The 17,945-nt window shown below is 44.6% G+C and overlaps 1 protein-coding gene across 1 annotated transcript; it reads right to left on the bottom strand.

Annotated features, from left to right (window-relative positions):
- Positions 1 to 258: 258 nt before the first annotated feature.
- ZSWIM9 (zinc finger SWIM-type containing 9) lies at positions 259 to 17,489 on the bottom strand. Its single transcript, XM_073004486.2, has 4 exons — positions 17,350 to 17,489; positions 16,536 to 16,599; positions 15,173 to 15,442; positions 259 to 4,304 (listed from the first exon to the last, which is right to left on the bottom strand). The coding sequence occupies exons 3-4, from the start codon at positions 15,418 to 15,420 to the stop codon at positions 2,933 to 2,935; spliced, it is 1,620 nt and encodes a 539-aa protein (XP_072860587.2). The 5' UTR covers positions 15,421 to 15,442; positions 16,536 to 16,599; positions 17,350 to 17,489; the 3' UTR covers positions 259 to 2,932.
- Positions 17,490 to 17,945: the final 456 nt, after the last annotated feature.

Raw genomic sequence — 17,945 nt, 5'->3', positions numbered from 1 at the left:
AGATAGGTTCATTGTTTTAGCTAGCAATAGGGTTTGTTGTAAATTACTGTACTTTTTACATGGTGTTTTTTATTGTACAGTATGTTGTGAACTGCCCACAGAGTGATAACATTAATGGGGAATCTGGAAGTAATGATACAGTATATTCATAAGAATCTTGCCAAGAGCCAGGAAAAGGTGGAGACATCTCCAGGCTTATATAAACTGTAGTTTTGAGCTGGAGGAACAGACATGGACTAAGAACAATGCATTGGTACAGTATTCTTATTTGCTGTATATATTTTTCATTTCAACATATTTCATGTATCTGCCAATTTTTAGCATCCAGGTGGCCTAGCCACCATGGATTATCTATGTGATATGTTGGGATATGCCATCTAGTTATAAAGAGTGATGTAGTAAACTTTGCAGAGTGTATCAAAAATGCAGATTCTTATCAACAAACAGCCTATACTAGTTTTTATCTAAACCCAACCTCCCTCTCCTACTGACAGTAGCTACAGAGAGGGAATAGAAAAGCCCCAGGGGAAAGACAGATGACATCACTGAAAGCTCTAGCTTCAATACAGAGCTGTTTGTAAGGCAGGATATAGTAAGGAAAACACAATTAATTGTTAATTTCAATTTGTGGGTTTTAGATGGCATAAATACTGGCATATTAAAGAAAAACAAACAAAGCCCCACTCTACCCAGTTTCTATGTGTTTTTTTTAATGGAAAGGAGGCCTTAGGTCTTATGATTGTAATATACTGTATTTTGATTCAGACATTTCAGCACTGTGTTCTGTACTTGAAAGTAGAAACACAAAATGGTTCAAAACCCTATACAGCCACAGATGCTGTGTGAAGAGTCCTGACTCAAAGCATATCAATGCTATAGTACTGGATAATCTGTCAGGCTGTGACCCTTCACCCATTTAACAAGCAGGTCCTGATAAACTCAATGGGTCTTACATCTGAGTAGACATACATAGGATTGTATTGTACCTCAACTCCAATCTAATTGCCATCTATCTTGTATTCCGTTCCAAACTTACATATTTTGTTCCATATAAGTTTAGGAAACTATTTCTAGGTTACATTTGACACTGTCCACATTGGAGCCATCTATTCATGTAGACATAGGAAATACAGTGGTACCTCACTAGACGACGACCCAGCTGTACGACGAAACCGCACAACGGTGACTTTTTGCGATCGCTATAGCGATTCACAAAACAGTCATTCCTTTGGAGGAATTCCGCTTGACGATTTGGTCCGTGCTTCGCGGATCGTTTATTCGCAAGATGACGATTTTTCCCCCAACAATCGTCGGCTTCCTAAAATGGCTGCCCCGTGTTTTCTGGACCCATGCTTCGCAGCCATTTTAACAGCTGATTGGTGCTCACAAAATGGCTTCTGTATAGGCGATCTTTGCTGGACGACAAGGTATTTTCCCTAATGAAACTCATTAAACCAAGTTTCAATGCATTCCAATGGGGAAAGGCTTTTCGCATGATGACAATTTCACTTAACAGCGATTTTCCTGGAACGGATTATCGTTGTCATGCGGGGTACCACTTGTATTTAATGTAAAATGCTTTTGTCTTGCTCAAGTACTACTTCATTCAAACTGCACTACTGTGCATGTGAATGAAACATTTAGCAGATGTTGTGTTTATGCTCAAGTCTGAAGGTCTGCTTAAGTTTTTTTCTTTAGGATTTAAGCTCTGCAAGGAATAGCACACTATCTTCATACACACCCTTCCCAGCTGTAATTGTTAAGTAATGTGTGAGGAACTACTGTGTTAACCTCTGACCTCCCCTCCTCATTAAATCCTAATATACAGCAATCTGGAACAGGACTCAAATCAGTGGGTTCATTGAATTAGATAATTAAACAGCATGGGATAACCTTTGTTTGTTCAGATGAGCTGTTTCTTCCTAATGTTATCTGTATCCAATAGCTACCAAAACTGATAAAGGGCACAGACTCCAGCACATGAAATGTGAGAGCATTTCAGTATATGTGAGTATACTATTCAGAGAATAGTGAGAGAACCAATGATAGAAAGATGTTAATTCTGGTACCCTACACAACTGTTTACCTCTTCTCATAATTAGTGGAAGCTGAATAAATGATGCAGAATAAGCAATTGTCCATGATAGCCTGATTCTAGGCAGTATTGGGCCACAGATTTCAGAGTTAACTGCACCTAATGTCACATAGGGTCAAGCTTCATACTGCCCAATCTGTATAGAAGCCAACTTTTTTCTTCCTTGTTCAAAATTTTGATCATTTTCAAAGGGCTGCTCAGCTTAATCTGCCCACTGAATATTGCCTACATCTGGTCATCCTAGCTGCAGGATGTTGTGCTTTGATTTCCAGAATGCATCAATGCTGAAGCCAAAGCCCCCACAAGAACTGTCTGTATTTATCTGAGGGCATCTGAGTGAACTCTTTGAAGCATTAAGTGGATCCTAGAAATTGTCCCCAAAACTGCATTCCATCTGTTTCTGTTCCCTTTCCTCTAGACTCTCTGGAGGCTTACAGTACCCAGTCCCATAGTAGTTGGCAATATTTCTTAGCACCCAGCAATCCCGCACTTACGGGTATGCTCTGCTAACTTTCCCCTTTATGACTAGTCAGAAATTAGTTCAGCAAAATTATAAGAAAGAAAAACCAAGTATCTAATGGCAATTTCAAATCTAACATATTTTTTTCAGTGAGATCTTTTCCAGGATCAAAATCCACTTCTTCTGACACGGGCTACTTCTTCAGAAACTGGTCAACAATCTATCTACCTCCTCACACTAGGGCCACTTCTACCCAAAGATGAATGACAGTATGAAGAAAGTAGCACCTTTTTTTTTGCATCAAAGCGAGGCAGTGGCTCAAGGCAGACACCAGGCCTGTGCAGCCCTGTTCAATGGGTATGATGCAGGGACAATAGTTAGCCTTCTTCCTGCCCCATGGCATTTTGCAGTGTGCCCCGTGAGCTGGGTAGCAGGCTGGGGTCAAAGAGAGGCTCTCCCACCCAAAGGCGTACAGTGAAGATGTGTCGGCATGGCAGCTGGTGAGCTATGTAGATGGAGCAGCTACAAGTGGCCAGATCTTGGCTCACCAGGAAGGAGCAGGTGTCCCCTTCCAGGAGGTACCCATCAGAGGTGTCCTTGAGCTTATAGTGCACATGGGGCACTAGGTCCAGTTCTTCAGCCACCAAATCAACAGAATCAGGAAGGCAGGTGGTGTGATACAGCTGTATCACAGGTGCCACATTGAGTGTTGCTGCCTCTACATGCAGGGCCTGGAGATCGAGCAGGCCCTGGACACATGCAGGCAGTGCTATAGGTGGATTGAGTACCATCAGAAGCTTCCGGCGATGGGCACTAAGGTGGTCCAGGAAGGAGCACTCTTGTTTTCTTTTAAAGGCCCAGCACTCTACCCACATGCCTTTGTGAGGGTGCCAACATTCCAGGAAGTACTGCAAAAAAGACAATGGGGCAACATCTTCCAAGTAACTCAGGTACTGGGTATAGATCCTTGGTGAGTTGGCATTTGACATGTTAAGGAGCAAATTGCGGATCTGGTCCCCTTTCGGTACAGCCAGGTCACAAGCCTTGCGGTAGAGGGCCTCCAAGACCTGCAGGCGGCAGATCTGCACCCTGGCCCGTGGCAGCACTTCCTCTACTGCATCAAAGCCTGTCACGTCAGCTCCAACTGTGACCACCTTTACTTGCAACTTAATATCTGGGACACTCTGAACTAATGAGGCCACAATGAAGACGAGGAGGTCAGGCAGCTCCTGGCGGGCTAGACAATAGGCCACCTCACGCCCACGTCCATTGCCATCTTGGCACAACACAGTATAGAGCTCAAAGTCTGCGTTGAGGCAGGCAGCGCGTTCCAGGAAAAGGCGGGCAGGGAAGCGTTGCACGAGTTCGCACATATGTGAAGTGGCCAAGAAGATGCTGTTGAGGACTGCCACGTCCTCCTGGAACACCAGCTTCACCTTGGCACCTGCATCTGCCTTGAAGAGCCCATCCAGAACAGCCAGGAGCTCACACATGCCCTTGTCTTTTGCTTTGCTATAGTCCTCTAGGTTCCAGATAAGGTCAGGTGCCAGAAAGCGTTTGGAGATACTGTTGGTGATACGGATAGGCAAGCCCAGGCTGGCTATTAGCTGGTGCCTTCTGAAGTGGTGGGCAAACTCCAGTTCTGACAGGCGGTGGTTGTGCTCCAGCTTGGCCTCAGTCACCACCAGACGGTCCTTTTTCGGGCCTAGGCGCAGTGTTACGGAGGCTGGGCAGTCAATTTTCTCACTGCTGCAAGACAGGAGATGAAAAGATGGGTGTATGAAATGGATAACAGCAACTCTTCAAGATCTCAGTTACCTCTCCCACTCTACAGTTATGGATTGAACCTGGGATCTTCTGCACACACAGCATGGGATTTACCATTGGATAGTGTTTCCCATTTCAACAGACCTTTCAACACCACGGTAATCCAAATTTATGCACCAACCACCGATGCTGAAGAGGCTTAAATTGACCAATTCTATGAAAATTTACAACACCTTCTAGAACTGACACCAAAGAAAGATGTTCTTGTCATTATAGGGGATTGGAATGCTAAAGTAGGGAGTCAAGAGATAAAAGGAACAACAGGAAAGTTTGGCCTTGGAGTTCAAAACGAAGCAGGACAAAGGCTAATAGAGTTTTGTCAAGAGAACAAGCTGGTCATCACAAACACTCTTTTCCAACAACACAAGAGGCGACTCTACACATGGAAATCACCAGACAGGCAATACCAAAATCAGATTGATTATGTTCTCTGCAGCCAAAGATTAAGAAGCTTTATAAAGTCAGAAATAAAAGACCTGGAGCTGATAATGGCTCTGATCATCAGCTTCTTATAGCAAAACTCAAGCTTAAACTGAAGAAAGTAGGAAAAACCACTGGGGTAGACTGGTATAATCTAAACCAAATCCCTTATGAATACACAGTGGAAGTGAAGAACAGATTTAAGGAACTAGATTTGGTGGACAGAGTGCCTGAAGAACTATGGATGGATGTTTGTAACACTGTAGAGAAGGCAGCAACAAAAACCATCCCAAAGAAAAGGAAATGCAAGAAAGCAATGTGGCTGTCCAACAAGGTCTTACAAATAACAGAGAAGAGAAGGGAAACAAAATGCAAGGGAGACAGGGAAAGTTACAGAAAAGTGAATGCAGACTTCCAAATAATAGCAAGGAGAGACAAGAGGGCCTTCTAAAATGAACAGTGCAAAGAAATAGAGGACAATAATAGACAGGAAAAGTGTGTGTGCATGTATCAAGTTGGAACCTGTTTGTAGGGACCCTAATAGGGTTTTCAAGGTAAGTGAAATATTTAAGGAGTGTTTTTACCAGTTCCATTCCCTCAGTGAGCTTCCATGTCAATTGGGGATTTGAAAGCAATTCTCGAGGGTCCTAGTTTGTCACTCTATCCACTAAACTACACTGTAGGCATGCTGAATGGTTTTCCCTCTTTCTTGTGAGCATATTTATTAGTCTTGATAGTATTATTTTAATTTTATTTATTATTACGATTCAATTTTTTTGCAGCTGAGGCCACAAGTTCATTAGCCTGCAGGTGGCAATCTTCATGATCACCAAGTAACTCAAACCATTTTGCAAGACAATTAAACAGTAATTTTAAATATCATTAAAAGAATACTATCAATGAAGAAAGGAACGAAGCAGTCCATTCCCAACCCGGACCAAACAGCAGGACAAATGCCTGTCTGACTGTAATCTATATCTGCTACAGGGATATTGTGGATAACACATCATCCAAAAATTAAAAACAAAAACGACATTTTTAAATTTTCTAATTTGAAACAGCACAGATCTATTTCCCTAATAAGCATAAAACTTCACGATGTACTTCGTGACACCTTCCAATAAAGAGTGTTTTCACCTTAACCAGAGAGATAAAAATTCTTGTTACTTAGTGAACCTCTAGTCAGAGGCTGTTAAATCTCATTCCCCAGCCAGATGAATGCAGCTTCTCACCATAGACCTTCCTTCTTAAATTCAAAGCTCTGAATCAAAAAGATTTGCTGATTTAATGGTTTTCTATATGGCTATTTGTACAAAATCAGTGAAGCTGTTGACTTATTTTTATTTTAACATGAAGTGGTTTCTTTATTCTTGGATTCTTTTTTAAAAGTACTGAAGATTGTTTTATTTTCATGATTGTGATTTCAAACATTTGCTGGACTCCTCTGTTAGAGACCATATTGCTTGGCAAAGGCTTCTACAGTGATATTCTGACAAGTGCAAACACACAGACACTCACACTCACTCACACACACAAGAATATAAAGTTGTGCCCTTTTTAGAAAGCAGGCCTTCAATGTTTTTGGTGGAGAGAAAACACAAACTCTAGACACTCTTTGTGATGCTCCTTTGTGATGCAGTTCGGAACTCGCCTTAGCAATTGCTCCACGAGTACAATCAGACATTTGCTGAGTGACCAGCATCCTACTGACAGGTTCAAAAGATGGCGAAGGCACATATTGATGTTCTGGCTGCTCCCTGTGAAGCTTTCATCTCAGAGATCATATGTAGTCTCATACTCATAACTGCAATGATTTATTTGATGTGGGAGCTCCTGCAGGGTTTCCTAATATGGTCCATCTCAATGCATGGACCACTTGCTGCTCCTAGATGTCCAGGAGAAGAAGAGGAGGAGAAATCATTACCATTGTCAAGGTGTGCTCCCAATTCCTTTGCGGATTATATGGAAAGTTGTGCTCACCACGAGAAAATAAAAGAGGAGTTCACTTCATTGACGAGCACCCATGAAACATTCCAAATACCGTGGACAGAGTCTTCCTGCAGTCAATCTGAATCCTCAACTACCAGCTGGAAAAGGTTCAAGTCTACTAGAGGCCATCAAAGGTCCAGGGGCAATAAAGAAACATCCCACTATGACAGTGATACCTTTTCGGAGTTCAATCGAAGTAAAGGCAAGATGTTAAAATCTCTGGTTTCATTACAAGAGGCCCTGTGTGGTCGGATTGACAAAATAATGGGACTAAGGACGCAGAAAGAGGGCAAGACAAGTCAGAATGCTGAGGCACCACCAACTGAATTTAAAACACCGAATATTCCTTTCCTTGATGAGACCGTGGTCACCAGGATGGAGTCACATTTGATCTCAAAAAGAGTGCAGCATCTCATGGGGTTGCCCTCCACCATCCTCGGCTCGCTCAGACGCTTCATGCCTTCTGCACCATCTTTTCTTCTGCAGAAGTGCCAGTCTGAGGTTTGCGTGTTGCCAAGGCTTGAGCCCCTCTTGTTTCTGCCAGTGGGCACCAGGAAGAACCTAGAGCTTCACCTGAAGAAATGGATTAAGCTGAGGCATTGGAAAATACCCCAGAGGATGCAGGAAACCCTTAGGTGCCTGAAGCCTCCATTTCCATCCAAGCAGGAGAAGTCTCCTCCAGCGGTCCATCGACAAAGGCCTGAGGGCACAAGGATGGTTAAGATGATGCAGAGAACAGAATCCCAAGCAAAGCTGCAAGCCTGCTTGGTAAAGAAAAGCTTGCAAGAGAGGCTGGACTGCTTCCCTGCCATTGTGTGTTCTTCTAAGGAAGTGATCATGGGAAAGGAGAGGAACTGGCCTCTGCCCAAGCTTATTCCACCCGGCCGTGTCGCGGTCCAGCCCAGGAAGACCTTGTACTTGAGTCTTCTGGGGAAAGGGGATGTTGTGGAGATGAACATCAAGTGCAAACTCTTCCACTTCCTGTGGAATCTTCCAACACTCTACACGCAGTCTCTGCGCAGGTTTTGCCCCAATGCCCCTGCCCTGCCCATTCCCTCTTGCCAGATGACTGGCTTTACAGAATGTGGCCCTGTGGAGCCTTCCTTCCTACCACTCAGAGACAGGAAGCGCCTGGAGTCCCATGTCCTCTCGAAGAGGCTTCAGCACCAGTGGGGTCTGCCTGGATTGGCACAGCGCTCCGTGAACGAGTTCCTCCTGTCAGCCCCACCATCACCAGCTCACCGTGAAGCCCAGTTTCATCCTCGACTGCAAGTTCTGATAGTCACTGGGATCGGGCCTTTCCCTTGTATTAACTCAGAGACACAGCAGAAGCTGGAAAGCCATCTCAGGCGCAGGATCATCCAGAGACAGTGGGGCATTCCCAAACGTGTCTTTGAGTGCCTGCCAAAATGCCTTCCAGCTGCTCCCCTGTCAAGCAAGGCACACAAAGAGAGTCGCGAGACCTATGCATTGGCCCAGAAGAGGGGAAATAAGAAAACACTATCCAGCATGAGGCAGGGGTCACACAAGAGATCAGGAACCACTAGGCACCACTGCCCTCAGCTGAGCTGTGCCCAGAGATGGCAGCAACTTCAAATACATTTGGCCAAGAAAACGCTGGAGGTCCACCTGGGGACGGCCACTCCTGTGGCTCTACGCTCTTTCCAAATTTCTTTCCAAGCATCGAAGAGGGAGCTCCCAAAAGGAATTCAACCCGCCTCAAGACCTCTAAAGCCAAGGTCACAACACCTCCTTTTTGTGGACCAAGAATCTCTGACCCGTATCCAACTCAACATCACTCACAAAAATCTGACCTACAGATGGGGGGTGCCCACCATCTTGAATAAGTCCCTTGCCCGGCTTTTTCGTGGTACAACACCGCCAGCTCCCACAAGCCATCCCAGGAGGAAGCCTGCCATGTTAGTCTTCTCCGAAAAAGAGACTCCGTTTCTTACTCAGAAATCTAGAGACACTTTAGAGTGGCATTTGAAAAGAAAAGTCATACACCACACCTGGGGCCTGCCAGGCATCATTCAGAAATCTATTCAACACCTTCTGCCCATCACCCCTCTCCATCCCCTGCAGAACAGACGGTACAAAGAGGTGGCCGTTTCCTCAGCCACCCTCACCTTCCTCAGTCGTGCCACTAAACGAGAGCTTGAGAGAAACATGCAGAGGAGACAGATCCATCACCAGTGGCTGCTGCCCAAGAGAGTCCTTGAGGCTACCAGATTACTGTACGCAAAATATGGGTTTGGCCCTAGGAGAGCAGAGGAGACCTGGAGCACGGGTCCCCCACACAAGAGGCAGAGTGTCAAGAAGACCCAAAGAAAAGCAGCTCAAGTCACACCACCGGTTTCCTTGTTACAGGCTAAGACTCAGATGATGCTGCAGTCCCACTTGGTGAAGAAATGCTTGGAAATCCAGTTGGAGGTTTTCCCCTTGGCTATTAGAACTTCCTGGAGCTGCACCTTTGGAAGAGAACGTCTCCCCAAGATGATCCTTGCAGGACAGAAGCCTTTGCTGCCTCGCAGATCATTACTGCCATTTGCATGCAGACAGGATATGGACAGGATGGAAATGACAGTCAAGAGGAACCACTTGGCTTCCTTTTGGGAGCTAGGCACCCGCTACGTCGAAGCCATTAAAAGGATAACTTTCAAACCTCTGTCCCAGCCTTTCCAACAGAAAGGAAGAATGTCTGTATTCTTAGAAGCATCTGTGAAATTCCTGCCAGATGTTGATAGAGAAGCTTTAGAACGTCATGTTCTCAAGAAGAAAATTGGGCACACGTGGGGCTTACCCATCGTTATGCAAAGGTCACTCCAGAGCTTTGTGGGTGAGCCATCTTCTCTGCCGTTCACAAAAATGGGAGAAGTCTTTGTTGACATCCAGGTGCAGGAACTATTTTTCCTTCCCCGAGAGGTCCATAACCATCTGGAACTACACATACAGAAAATGAAACTGCAGCGCCTGTGGGGATTGCCTGGACGTGTTCTCGGATCCCTGAAGAGTCTCCATCCACCGTTTAAGACCAAGAAGCCCAGGCAAATAGCCTCTTTGGATCAGAAGAGGATCTCCAACAAAGTTGGCCAAAGGAGGACCCCAGCTGTGCGTCTTCTGGAAAGGGGAAAGGTGACTGCCCTTCACCTATCTCAGAGGTACCCCATGGTAGAAGCCAAGAGTTTGGAGAGAGTTCAGCTCCACCTAAGCAAGAAAAGTTTGGAGGTGAAACTGGATGCTCTTCCAAGTGTCTTCAGACTCTCCTGGAAACGTGCCTCCTTCTCGTCCAGGCAACATCTCCCAAAGCTTATTGATTCCGGTGTCCAGCCACTGAGACCTCGCACCTCCTCTCTCTCGTTGAGCCCCCAGGAAACAGATAAGATTGATTTTGCCTTGCATCGCAACCACATAGCCTGCCTGTGGGGACTTGGGACACGCTATGTGGAGGCCCTTGGTGGGCTTACATCCAGGGTGTCCTTCCCTCCTGTCCAAAGGGCTGTTTGTGAATTTTCAGAAGCCAGCACACCGTTCCTCCACAGGAAGACCCGAGAGGGTTTGGAACAACATCTCCAGAAGAAAAGGATACAACATTTGTGGGGATACCCTGCTCTTGTGCAGCGTTCAATCCAAGGCTTTCTGTCAGAAGTACCCACTGTGCCTGGTCTTTGCAAGACGATGGTGGAGATCGAGGTGCTGCCTCCAGAGATTTTTTTCCTTCCTCAGGACATCAGGGCCCACCTTGATTTCCACATTCAGAGGATCAAGCTGCAGAGGAGATGGGGTTTGCCTGGGAGAGTTCTGGACTCCCTGAAGCTCTTCCTTCCACCTCCTCCCTTGAGAAAGGAACTTCCACCCACTTATGAGGGAAAAGTAGAGTTCGGCACCAAAGAAGCTAAAAAGTCCCATGCAAGGGGAAGGCACACCGTTTGCGCTGCCCCAAAGAAGAAGGAGGACTTGGACAGCCACCTCAGGAGAAAAGGCCAACAGATCAAGCACCTGCTTCTCCCTAATCCGTTGGTCGATTCTCAGAGAGAAGTCCGTAGCAGAGAAGGGAAACCTCTCCCCAAGCTGGTCCGTGTTGGGCAGAAATCTCCCTCAAGCAGAAATTTCTCCATGCTCTTTTTGCCACCAGCTACTAGAGATGTTATGGAGTTGAATGTGAAGCATAAGAATTTAGCCTTCCTGTGGGGGCTGCCTATGAAACAAGAAGAAGAAACCTCTTCTTCTTCTTTGCCATCAGAAGAGAGTGGGCCGCATAACCCTGGCTCAACAAATTGTTTCTTGTCTCTTTCCTCAGGGGACTATGAATCTCTTAAAGCTGCTTTCTCAAAGGAGTTGGAAGAAAGCTCCTGCTCTCTACCATCTCAGGGCAACAGGCTTCATAACTCTGGTTCAGCAGAAGGCATGGAGCCTGCTTTCTCTTTTCTTCCCTCACAGCATGACGAATTCCACACACTCACTACAACAAATGAAGTGCTGGAAGGCTCTTCTCACTGGTCAACAGAAAGTGAATCCCATAGTTCTCGATCATCCTCAGAAGGACAAACAGAGCAGGAAACCAGTGAGCCTTCTTCCCTGACACTGAAAGAAGAAGACGTGGTAGAACAATACAACACCGTTGTTTACCAGGAAGAAGCTTGGGGTTCCTCTATGCAGTCATCTCATGTTGTTGAATCCCATTCTTCCTATGAGGACATTGTGGCCAGACATTATGGCCAAAAAAGGAGGCATCAAAAGAAAAAAATGGGAAGCAGGTTACGAAGAAAAGGAAGCAAACTAGACTGGAGTACAAACCCCTACAAAAGTCTGGGAGAAACAGCCTCCGAAAGTGACAAAGGGCCATTAATGAAACATGGCCTCAGCCAGGTGATTTCAGTAACTGGAGGAGGAGAGGTCCACGGGTCAGAAGAAGGCAGACCTGAGGAGCTGAAGGGAGAAGGCTACCAACCTCATAATGTAGATGATGTAGAGGCAAGAGAAAGAATGTCCATCGTTGGTAGCATTGTAGAAAGAAAACTGCATCTACAGGATGGACTGGAACTATGGAGGCACAGTGGAAGAAGAGGAAAGTATGTTTGGAGAGAGAAGCACCAGGAGCAAAAGAATGTTTCAGCTCCTGGGCAGGAATCAGAGATCTTGGTAAATGGATGTGAGGCAATAACACCAGAAGGTTGTAATCAGTCAACTGCCAAGAAGCAGAAAGAAAAAAATAAGAACTCTCCGAAGGAACAGTGTATGGGTGGCAGACCATTAATCACGCCAGGGACCCGAAAGACGTGTAGAATGACCGGAGGGAGAGATCTCCCCAGTTCAGAAGAAGGCCAAAACATGGGGCACAGCAAGGAATACCGTCAGCTTCAAAACATAGGCAGTGCAGCTAAAACTGGAAGAACTTCCATCCTGGGTAGTAACTTTGAAACAAAACTAAGTCTATGTGATCAGCTGAAAATGTGGATTCGAAAGAGGAAGGAAAAAAAGAGGCAAAATTCAAATTCATCTATGCAAGGAGTGACAGCATCTGACCCACTAAAAGCAAGTGGCATGCATGGAGCAGGGCTTGAAGGAAGAAGGGCCAGGAAGAAAGGAAAATGAAAATAAGAATAATGAGATCTAGGCCTTTGATGAACAGGTCAAATGAAATCAAAAGGGATCTCTGTATAAAAGGAGAGGATTTTAAAATCTAGCATCAGGAACAAAGACAAGACATCATGATAGAGCTTGGTTTAGCCAGGCATTATTTTAGTACACAGCCATACAGTATATTCCTTTTTCAATTATATATAAGGTTGCATTATTTCATTTACCCTCAATGGTTATGTAATAAGATGTTTTTCTGCAGTGGTTCTTAACCTTGGGTTACTCAGGTGTTTTTGGACTGCAACTCCCAGAAGCCTTCACCACCAGCTGTGCTGACTGGGGTTTCTGGGAGTTGCAGTTCAAAAACACCGGAGTAACCCAAGGTTAAGAACCACTGTTCTAAAGTATGATCATACTTTAACCATAGATCTACAGTTGTGTTCAAAATTATTCAACCCCCAATGCTGTAAAGGGGTTTAGGGACTATAGTGTACATTTGGAATTGTATTCAGAATGAAATCCTACAAGGACGTTTTAAAGAACCAAATGCAACTAAAATAACATCAATTGTTTATGTAATACAGTAGTAAATGTTTCTTTTGTGGTTTCTTCATTGCCACAATTATTCAACCCCTTAAAGACTACCACTCTGAAGAAGAGAGGTTCATTCAGGTGTTTTCGATCAGGTATTGAAAACACCTGTGGATGTCACCAAGCACCAATCAAGCATAATAAGCACCAATTAGGCAGCTTTAAAAGGACTGTGATACTCAGCTCCTTCTAGACATTTACTGGTGTGGTTACAAACATGGTGAAGTCAAGAGAATGGTCCAGGAAGACAAGAGAAGAGGTGATTTGTCTTCACAGGAAGGGCAATGGCTATAAGAAGATTGCAAAGAAGTTAAACATACCAAGAGACACCATAGGAAGCATCATTCACAAATTCAAGGCAAAGGGCACTGTTGAAATGCTACCTGGTCGTGGAAGAAAGAAGATGCTGACTTCGACTGCTGTGCGCTACCTAAAGCGTAGAGTGGTGAAAAGTCCCCGTGTGACTGCTGAGGAACTGAAAAAAGATTTGTCAGATGTGGGTATAGAAGTTTCAGCTCAGACAATAAGGCGCACACTGCGTAATGAAGGTCTCCATGCCAGAACCCCCAGGCGCACCCCCTTGCTGTCTCCCAAGAATAAGAAGAGTCGACTGCAGTGTGCCAAAAGTCATGTGGGCAAACCACAAAAGTTGTGGGATAGTGTTCTGTGGACTGATGAAACAAAATTAGAACTGTTTGGGCCCATGGATCAACGCTATGTTTGGAGGAGGAAGAACAAGGCATATGACGAAAAGAACACCTTGCCTACTGTGAAGCATGGCGGAGGGTCAATAATGCTTTGGGGCTGTTTTGCTTCTGCAGGTACAGGGAAGCTTCAGCGTGTACAAGGTACCATGAATTCTCTTCAGTACCAGGAGATATTGGATGAAAATGTGATGCAGTCCGTCACACACCTGAGGCTTGGGAGACGTTGGACCTTTCAACAGGACAATGATCCCAAGCATACCTCCAAGTCCACTAGAGCATGGTTGCAGAGGAAAGGCTGGAACATTTTGGAGTGGCCATCGCAGTCACCAGACTTAAATCCGATTGAGAACCTCTGGTGGGACTTAAAGAAAGCAGTTGCAGTGCGCAAGCCTAAGAATTTGACTGAACTGGAGGCTTTTGCCCATGAAGAATGGGCGAAGATACCCATAGATCGCTTCACGTTTAAAAGCTGTTATAACTGTAAAAGGATGTTGTACTAAGTACTAAGATTGAATGTCACTTGGGGGTTGAATAAAAACTAATAATGATGTGAGCACAGAAAAGACATTTGTGGTTATTTCATTATAAACTTAAGGTTATATTTCTCTGACCTACAAGTGCCTCTTTCATGTAAATGTAAGCAAGATGACTGAATGATCAAAATCAATGTCAAAATGGCCAAAACATTCAATTTCAGTGGGGGCTGAATAATTTTGAACACAACTGTATACTATAATAATAAAAATATTTTTGTGATTTATGTTTATTGTTAAGATTCAAAGCTACTTGGCTTTTTGGAGTCAAAAGTAGGAGCATGCAAACTTTGAAACACCGAGAGTATATTTTATTTATTATAAACAGTTTTGGTACTGTTTGGTTCAAATTTTGGCATCCACACCTGGTTTAACATAGAGAGAATGCAACTCCTCCCCAATATGGTTAAAACTGAGTTTGGCTTTTGAGGTGAAAAAGATTTGTTCAAGTGACTCTGCCCTTTCTGCCTTCGGTATTCCACATCTTTAGACCCAAATCCTTGACTACCTACCTGTCAGTTACCACAGGTATTGGTTCCTTCAAATTCCTTCTCAAGTAGCGCACCTGCATTTCCATGAAGTTTCTGGCTCCCAGTTCTCATCCCCATTTCCCATCCTCAATAATTCAGTAGGAGCACACATCCACAGATCAGTTCTAAGTCCATCCCCTCTGTAGATTCTGGGGATTGTGGATAAGTGAACCCTATATATATAGAAACACACATTTCTCAGGTTTTTAATTTTATTTTCAGGTAGCGGTTAAGGGAAACTCTGGGTATTGATCTCGTGGATATAGTGATCCTACTGTACGTATTGCTCCCCAGTTAGCCGCACCTCTCCACCTTTAATTATTTCTTTGGTGGTGAATTTAAATCTGTAAGTTCAATAAGGAAGAATAGATCCTCTTGGACTTTGGAAAGTGCAAAGCGTAAAAATGGTGCTGTTTACAGAAATCGCAACACTGACTTACAGGCGGTTTCGTTGCACCGTGCTTTGCCCCACGTAGGTCCCACTGTGCTTGCAGATGAGCCGTACGAAACGGAAACGAAGCGTCTCAGCCAGGCTGGGCTGATAATACGGTGGGTTCTGGCGCATGGAGATCAGCGGCTTCAGGCTAGCAATGATGAAGAGGACCGTGTGCTTTTCACACCAGTCGTCAAAAAACATGCTGAACTGGTGCCAAGTGTGGAACTCCTGGCCCAAGCCTAGGTCCCCCATGGTGCCGGTGAGAAACGTAGCACTGCCAAGTACATTATAAAAGAAAACAGTGAGATCAGTGATGAAGTATAGCCTTATTCAGGTACGAGGCTTGAACAGGACAAAGCAATACTTCTACAAAGGAGTAGGCCGTGCACACTAGCCTTCCCATCTTAGGCTGAAACTCCGTATTTACTTCTGAGCAGAGCTGTACAGTGTTGCCTTGGAAGTCGAGCACTGCATTAAATTCTATCCTTGTCTGCTTAGAAGTTCCACTACTGTACATTCGTTGACACTTACTTCCAGGTAAGTAAATATAGGTATCCCAGGTAAGTAGGTACACTTACTTTCACTGAAATCAGTGGGACTTGCAGATCAACTCTGTGCATGCTCATCTGGCAGTGTGCCCCAGCGATCCCCATGAGATTTACTTCAGCGCAGTGTTGCAGTTATTAAACCCACAGTGTTACAATGGCAGACGAGCCTCTGTTAGACACCTTCCCTTTGATCTGCTCTTGCCTGGAAGATATGTTTTTCCGTATCTTCAGAAAGACATACTTTCCCATTTTGTCTTGAACATTCGGAAGTGCTATGTAAACACTGGATTGCATCCATGGCCTTCCTTATGTACAAGTTGGAAGGGTTTCCTTCTGTCCACAGAAGGCTTCCAATGTAGCCTATGATTTCTGCTGGCACAGCAAGGGGGTAGAGAGATTTTTTTGTTCCCTTTCTATCTCACCCCAAAATCTACTCTCATAGGGTTGATGGACCCTTCACTACTGTCAGGGAGAGAACACCGCAGCATGCAGAGGGGGAAACTGGCAACATTGCTTCCATACTTTTCTTTTCAAGGGTTGGGGCATTCTGAGCAGAATTACCATCGGTGCAAAAGAAGCTGGGTCTCATTTACTACTGAAAATCTACAAATCTAAGTATTTTTCAGCATTTGCTAGAACATGGCTGAGAATCAGAAAACTAGTATACATTATATTCTAACAAATAATTAGATTTGGTATTCAAAAGAAGCTGGTAGAATATTTGATAATATACTGTACTTGGAAGCTCTTATACTCCAGCTGTAGTGATCCAATATCCACTGGCAATCATAGCATACAGTGATAAAACCAATACTGTACCTAGCAAAGCAGAGACTTTCTGTGTGAACTGAGGTGCCTTGCCAGTCTTCAAAGGAAAATAGACCTAAAAATAAAAAAGTATATAAAAATTTAAAAAGGAACAGCAGAATACTTTGACATGGGATTAAATGGTGTTGGAGAAACTCTCTATAAATCTGGGGAATCTATGGCAATGCAGATGTTGATGAAATCCTACTCCCATCATCTCCCAACATTGGTCAGGCTAGCGGAGGTTGATGGGACTAGAAGTTAACAAAATCTTGGAGGGACAGAGCTTCCCAGCCTTGTTTGAAAACTATCAATAATAGCTTTCCTTGTGCGGCTGCCCCTGCCTTTGCATATAGACCCAAAGCAGAGAAAGATATGTACAGTAATGTGGTTTTGGAGAAGAGTTCTTATAAAAGAGGATCTGGGGATCCATGACGTGAAAGGGTTCATGTGTTATGTCTTTGAATGGAAAAGCCAGTGAAAACTCTCCCAAAGTTCCCAACTATATCAAAAATAAAAATAGCCCGCCTTACTATGTGTACAAACGGATCCATTTAAGTTAGAGAAATCTGATTTGTCTCAGAACCAAAAACTCCCATCGTATTCTTCAAGACACATAAATGAGTGCACCCAATAGATCATGCAATAAATGCAAAACAACAGTATGACAAGATGGTTCTGGGGGTCAACGTGATGCTTAATTTTACAGACTGTGCCATTGATGCCCAGCCCCAACTCTTCTAGAGGGCTCCTCCATTGTGCCTGGGGCCCGATCCCCTGTATTTCCCCCTCCCCTGACGAAAGGGCCCCAGATCCCCCCTCGTACCTGGCCAGCAAGCTCCTTTCCCACTCCAGCTGCCTTGAATCTTTGCCCCTCCAGCTTGCTAGCCTGCAACCAGGCCCAGGAGCAGCGAAACAAGCCCGGGCGCTCCGTCTCCCCCTTGCTGATTCCGGCTGGGCAAAGATGGAGAACCGCGAGCTCCACCTGCTGGAGCTTCCAGAAAGGCAGCCGGCTGACGGAGAAAGTAATAAACGAGGGAGTTGGGTACAGTATTGGGTAGCACCAATAAGGAAGATCTGTACAGTATATGATAGCAGGAGAGCACCGGAAGAAGATGGGGCCTCTGGGCATGTGCAGAGTGCCTTCCCTCTACGATCCCTAAATGATGCGACTGTGTGTATAAATTATGCTTGTGTTCATCTTAAAACCGAGTACTCTACTGTATTTGCATTTGATCCCAATATTTTTGTATACTTCCGTATATTTATATATTTCGATGTTTTATTTGTGGTTGGTCTTTGACCGTAATAAAGTTTCATCTTATCTTATCCAATGATGACTGGAGATCCTGACTTAAATCTCCAGTCAGCCTTTATGAATCTCTCAATCAGGGTAATTTCCAAATAAAATAACTTAAATAT

The sequence above is a fragment of the Pogona vitticeps genome, chromosome 6 (genome assembly GCF_051106095.1).
Source record: "Pogona vitticeps strain Pit_001003342236 chromosome 6, PviZW2.1, whole genome shotgun sequence".
NCBI lineage: Eukaryota > Metazoa > Chordata > Lepidosauria > Squamata > Agamidae > Pogona > Pogona vitticeps.
The sequence above is the reverse complement of the archived record's forward strand: the minus strand, read 5'-3'. Positions and strand labels throughout refer to the sequence as shown.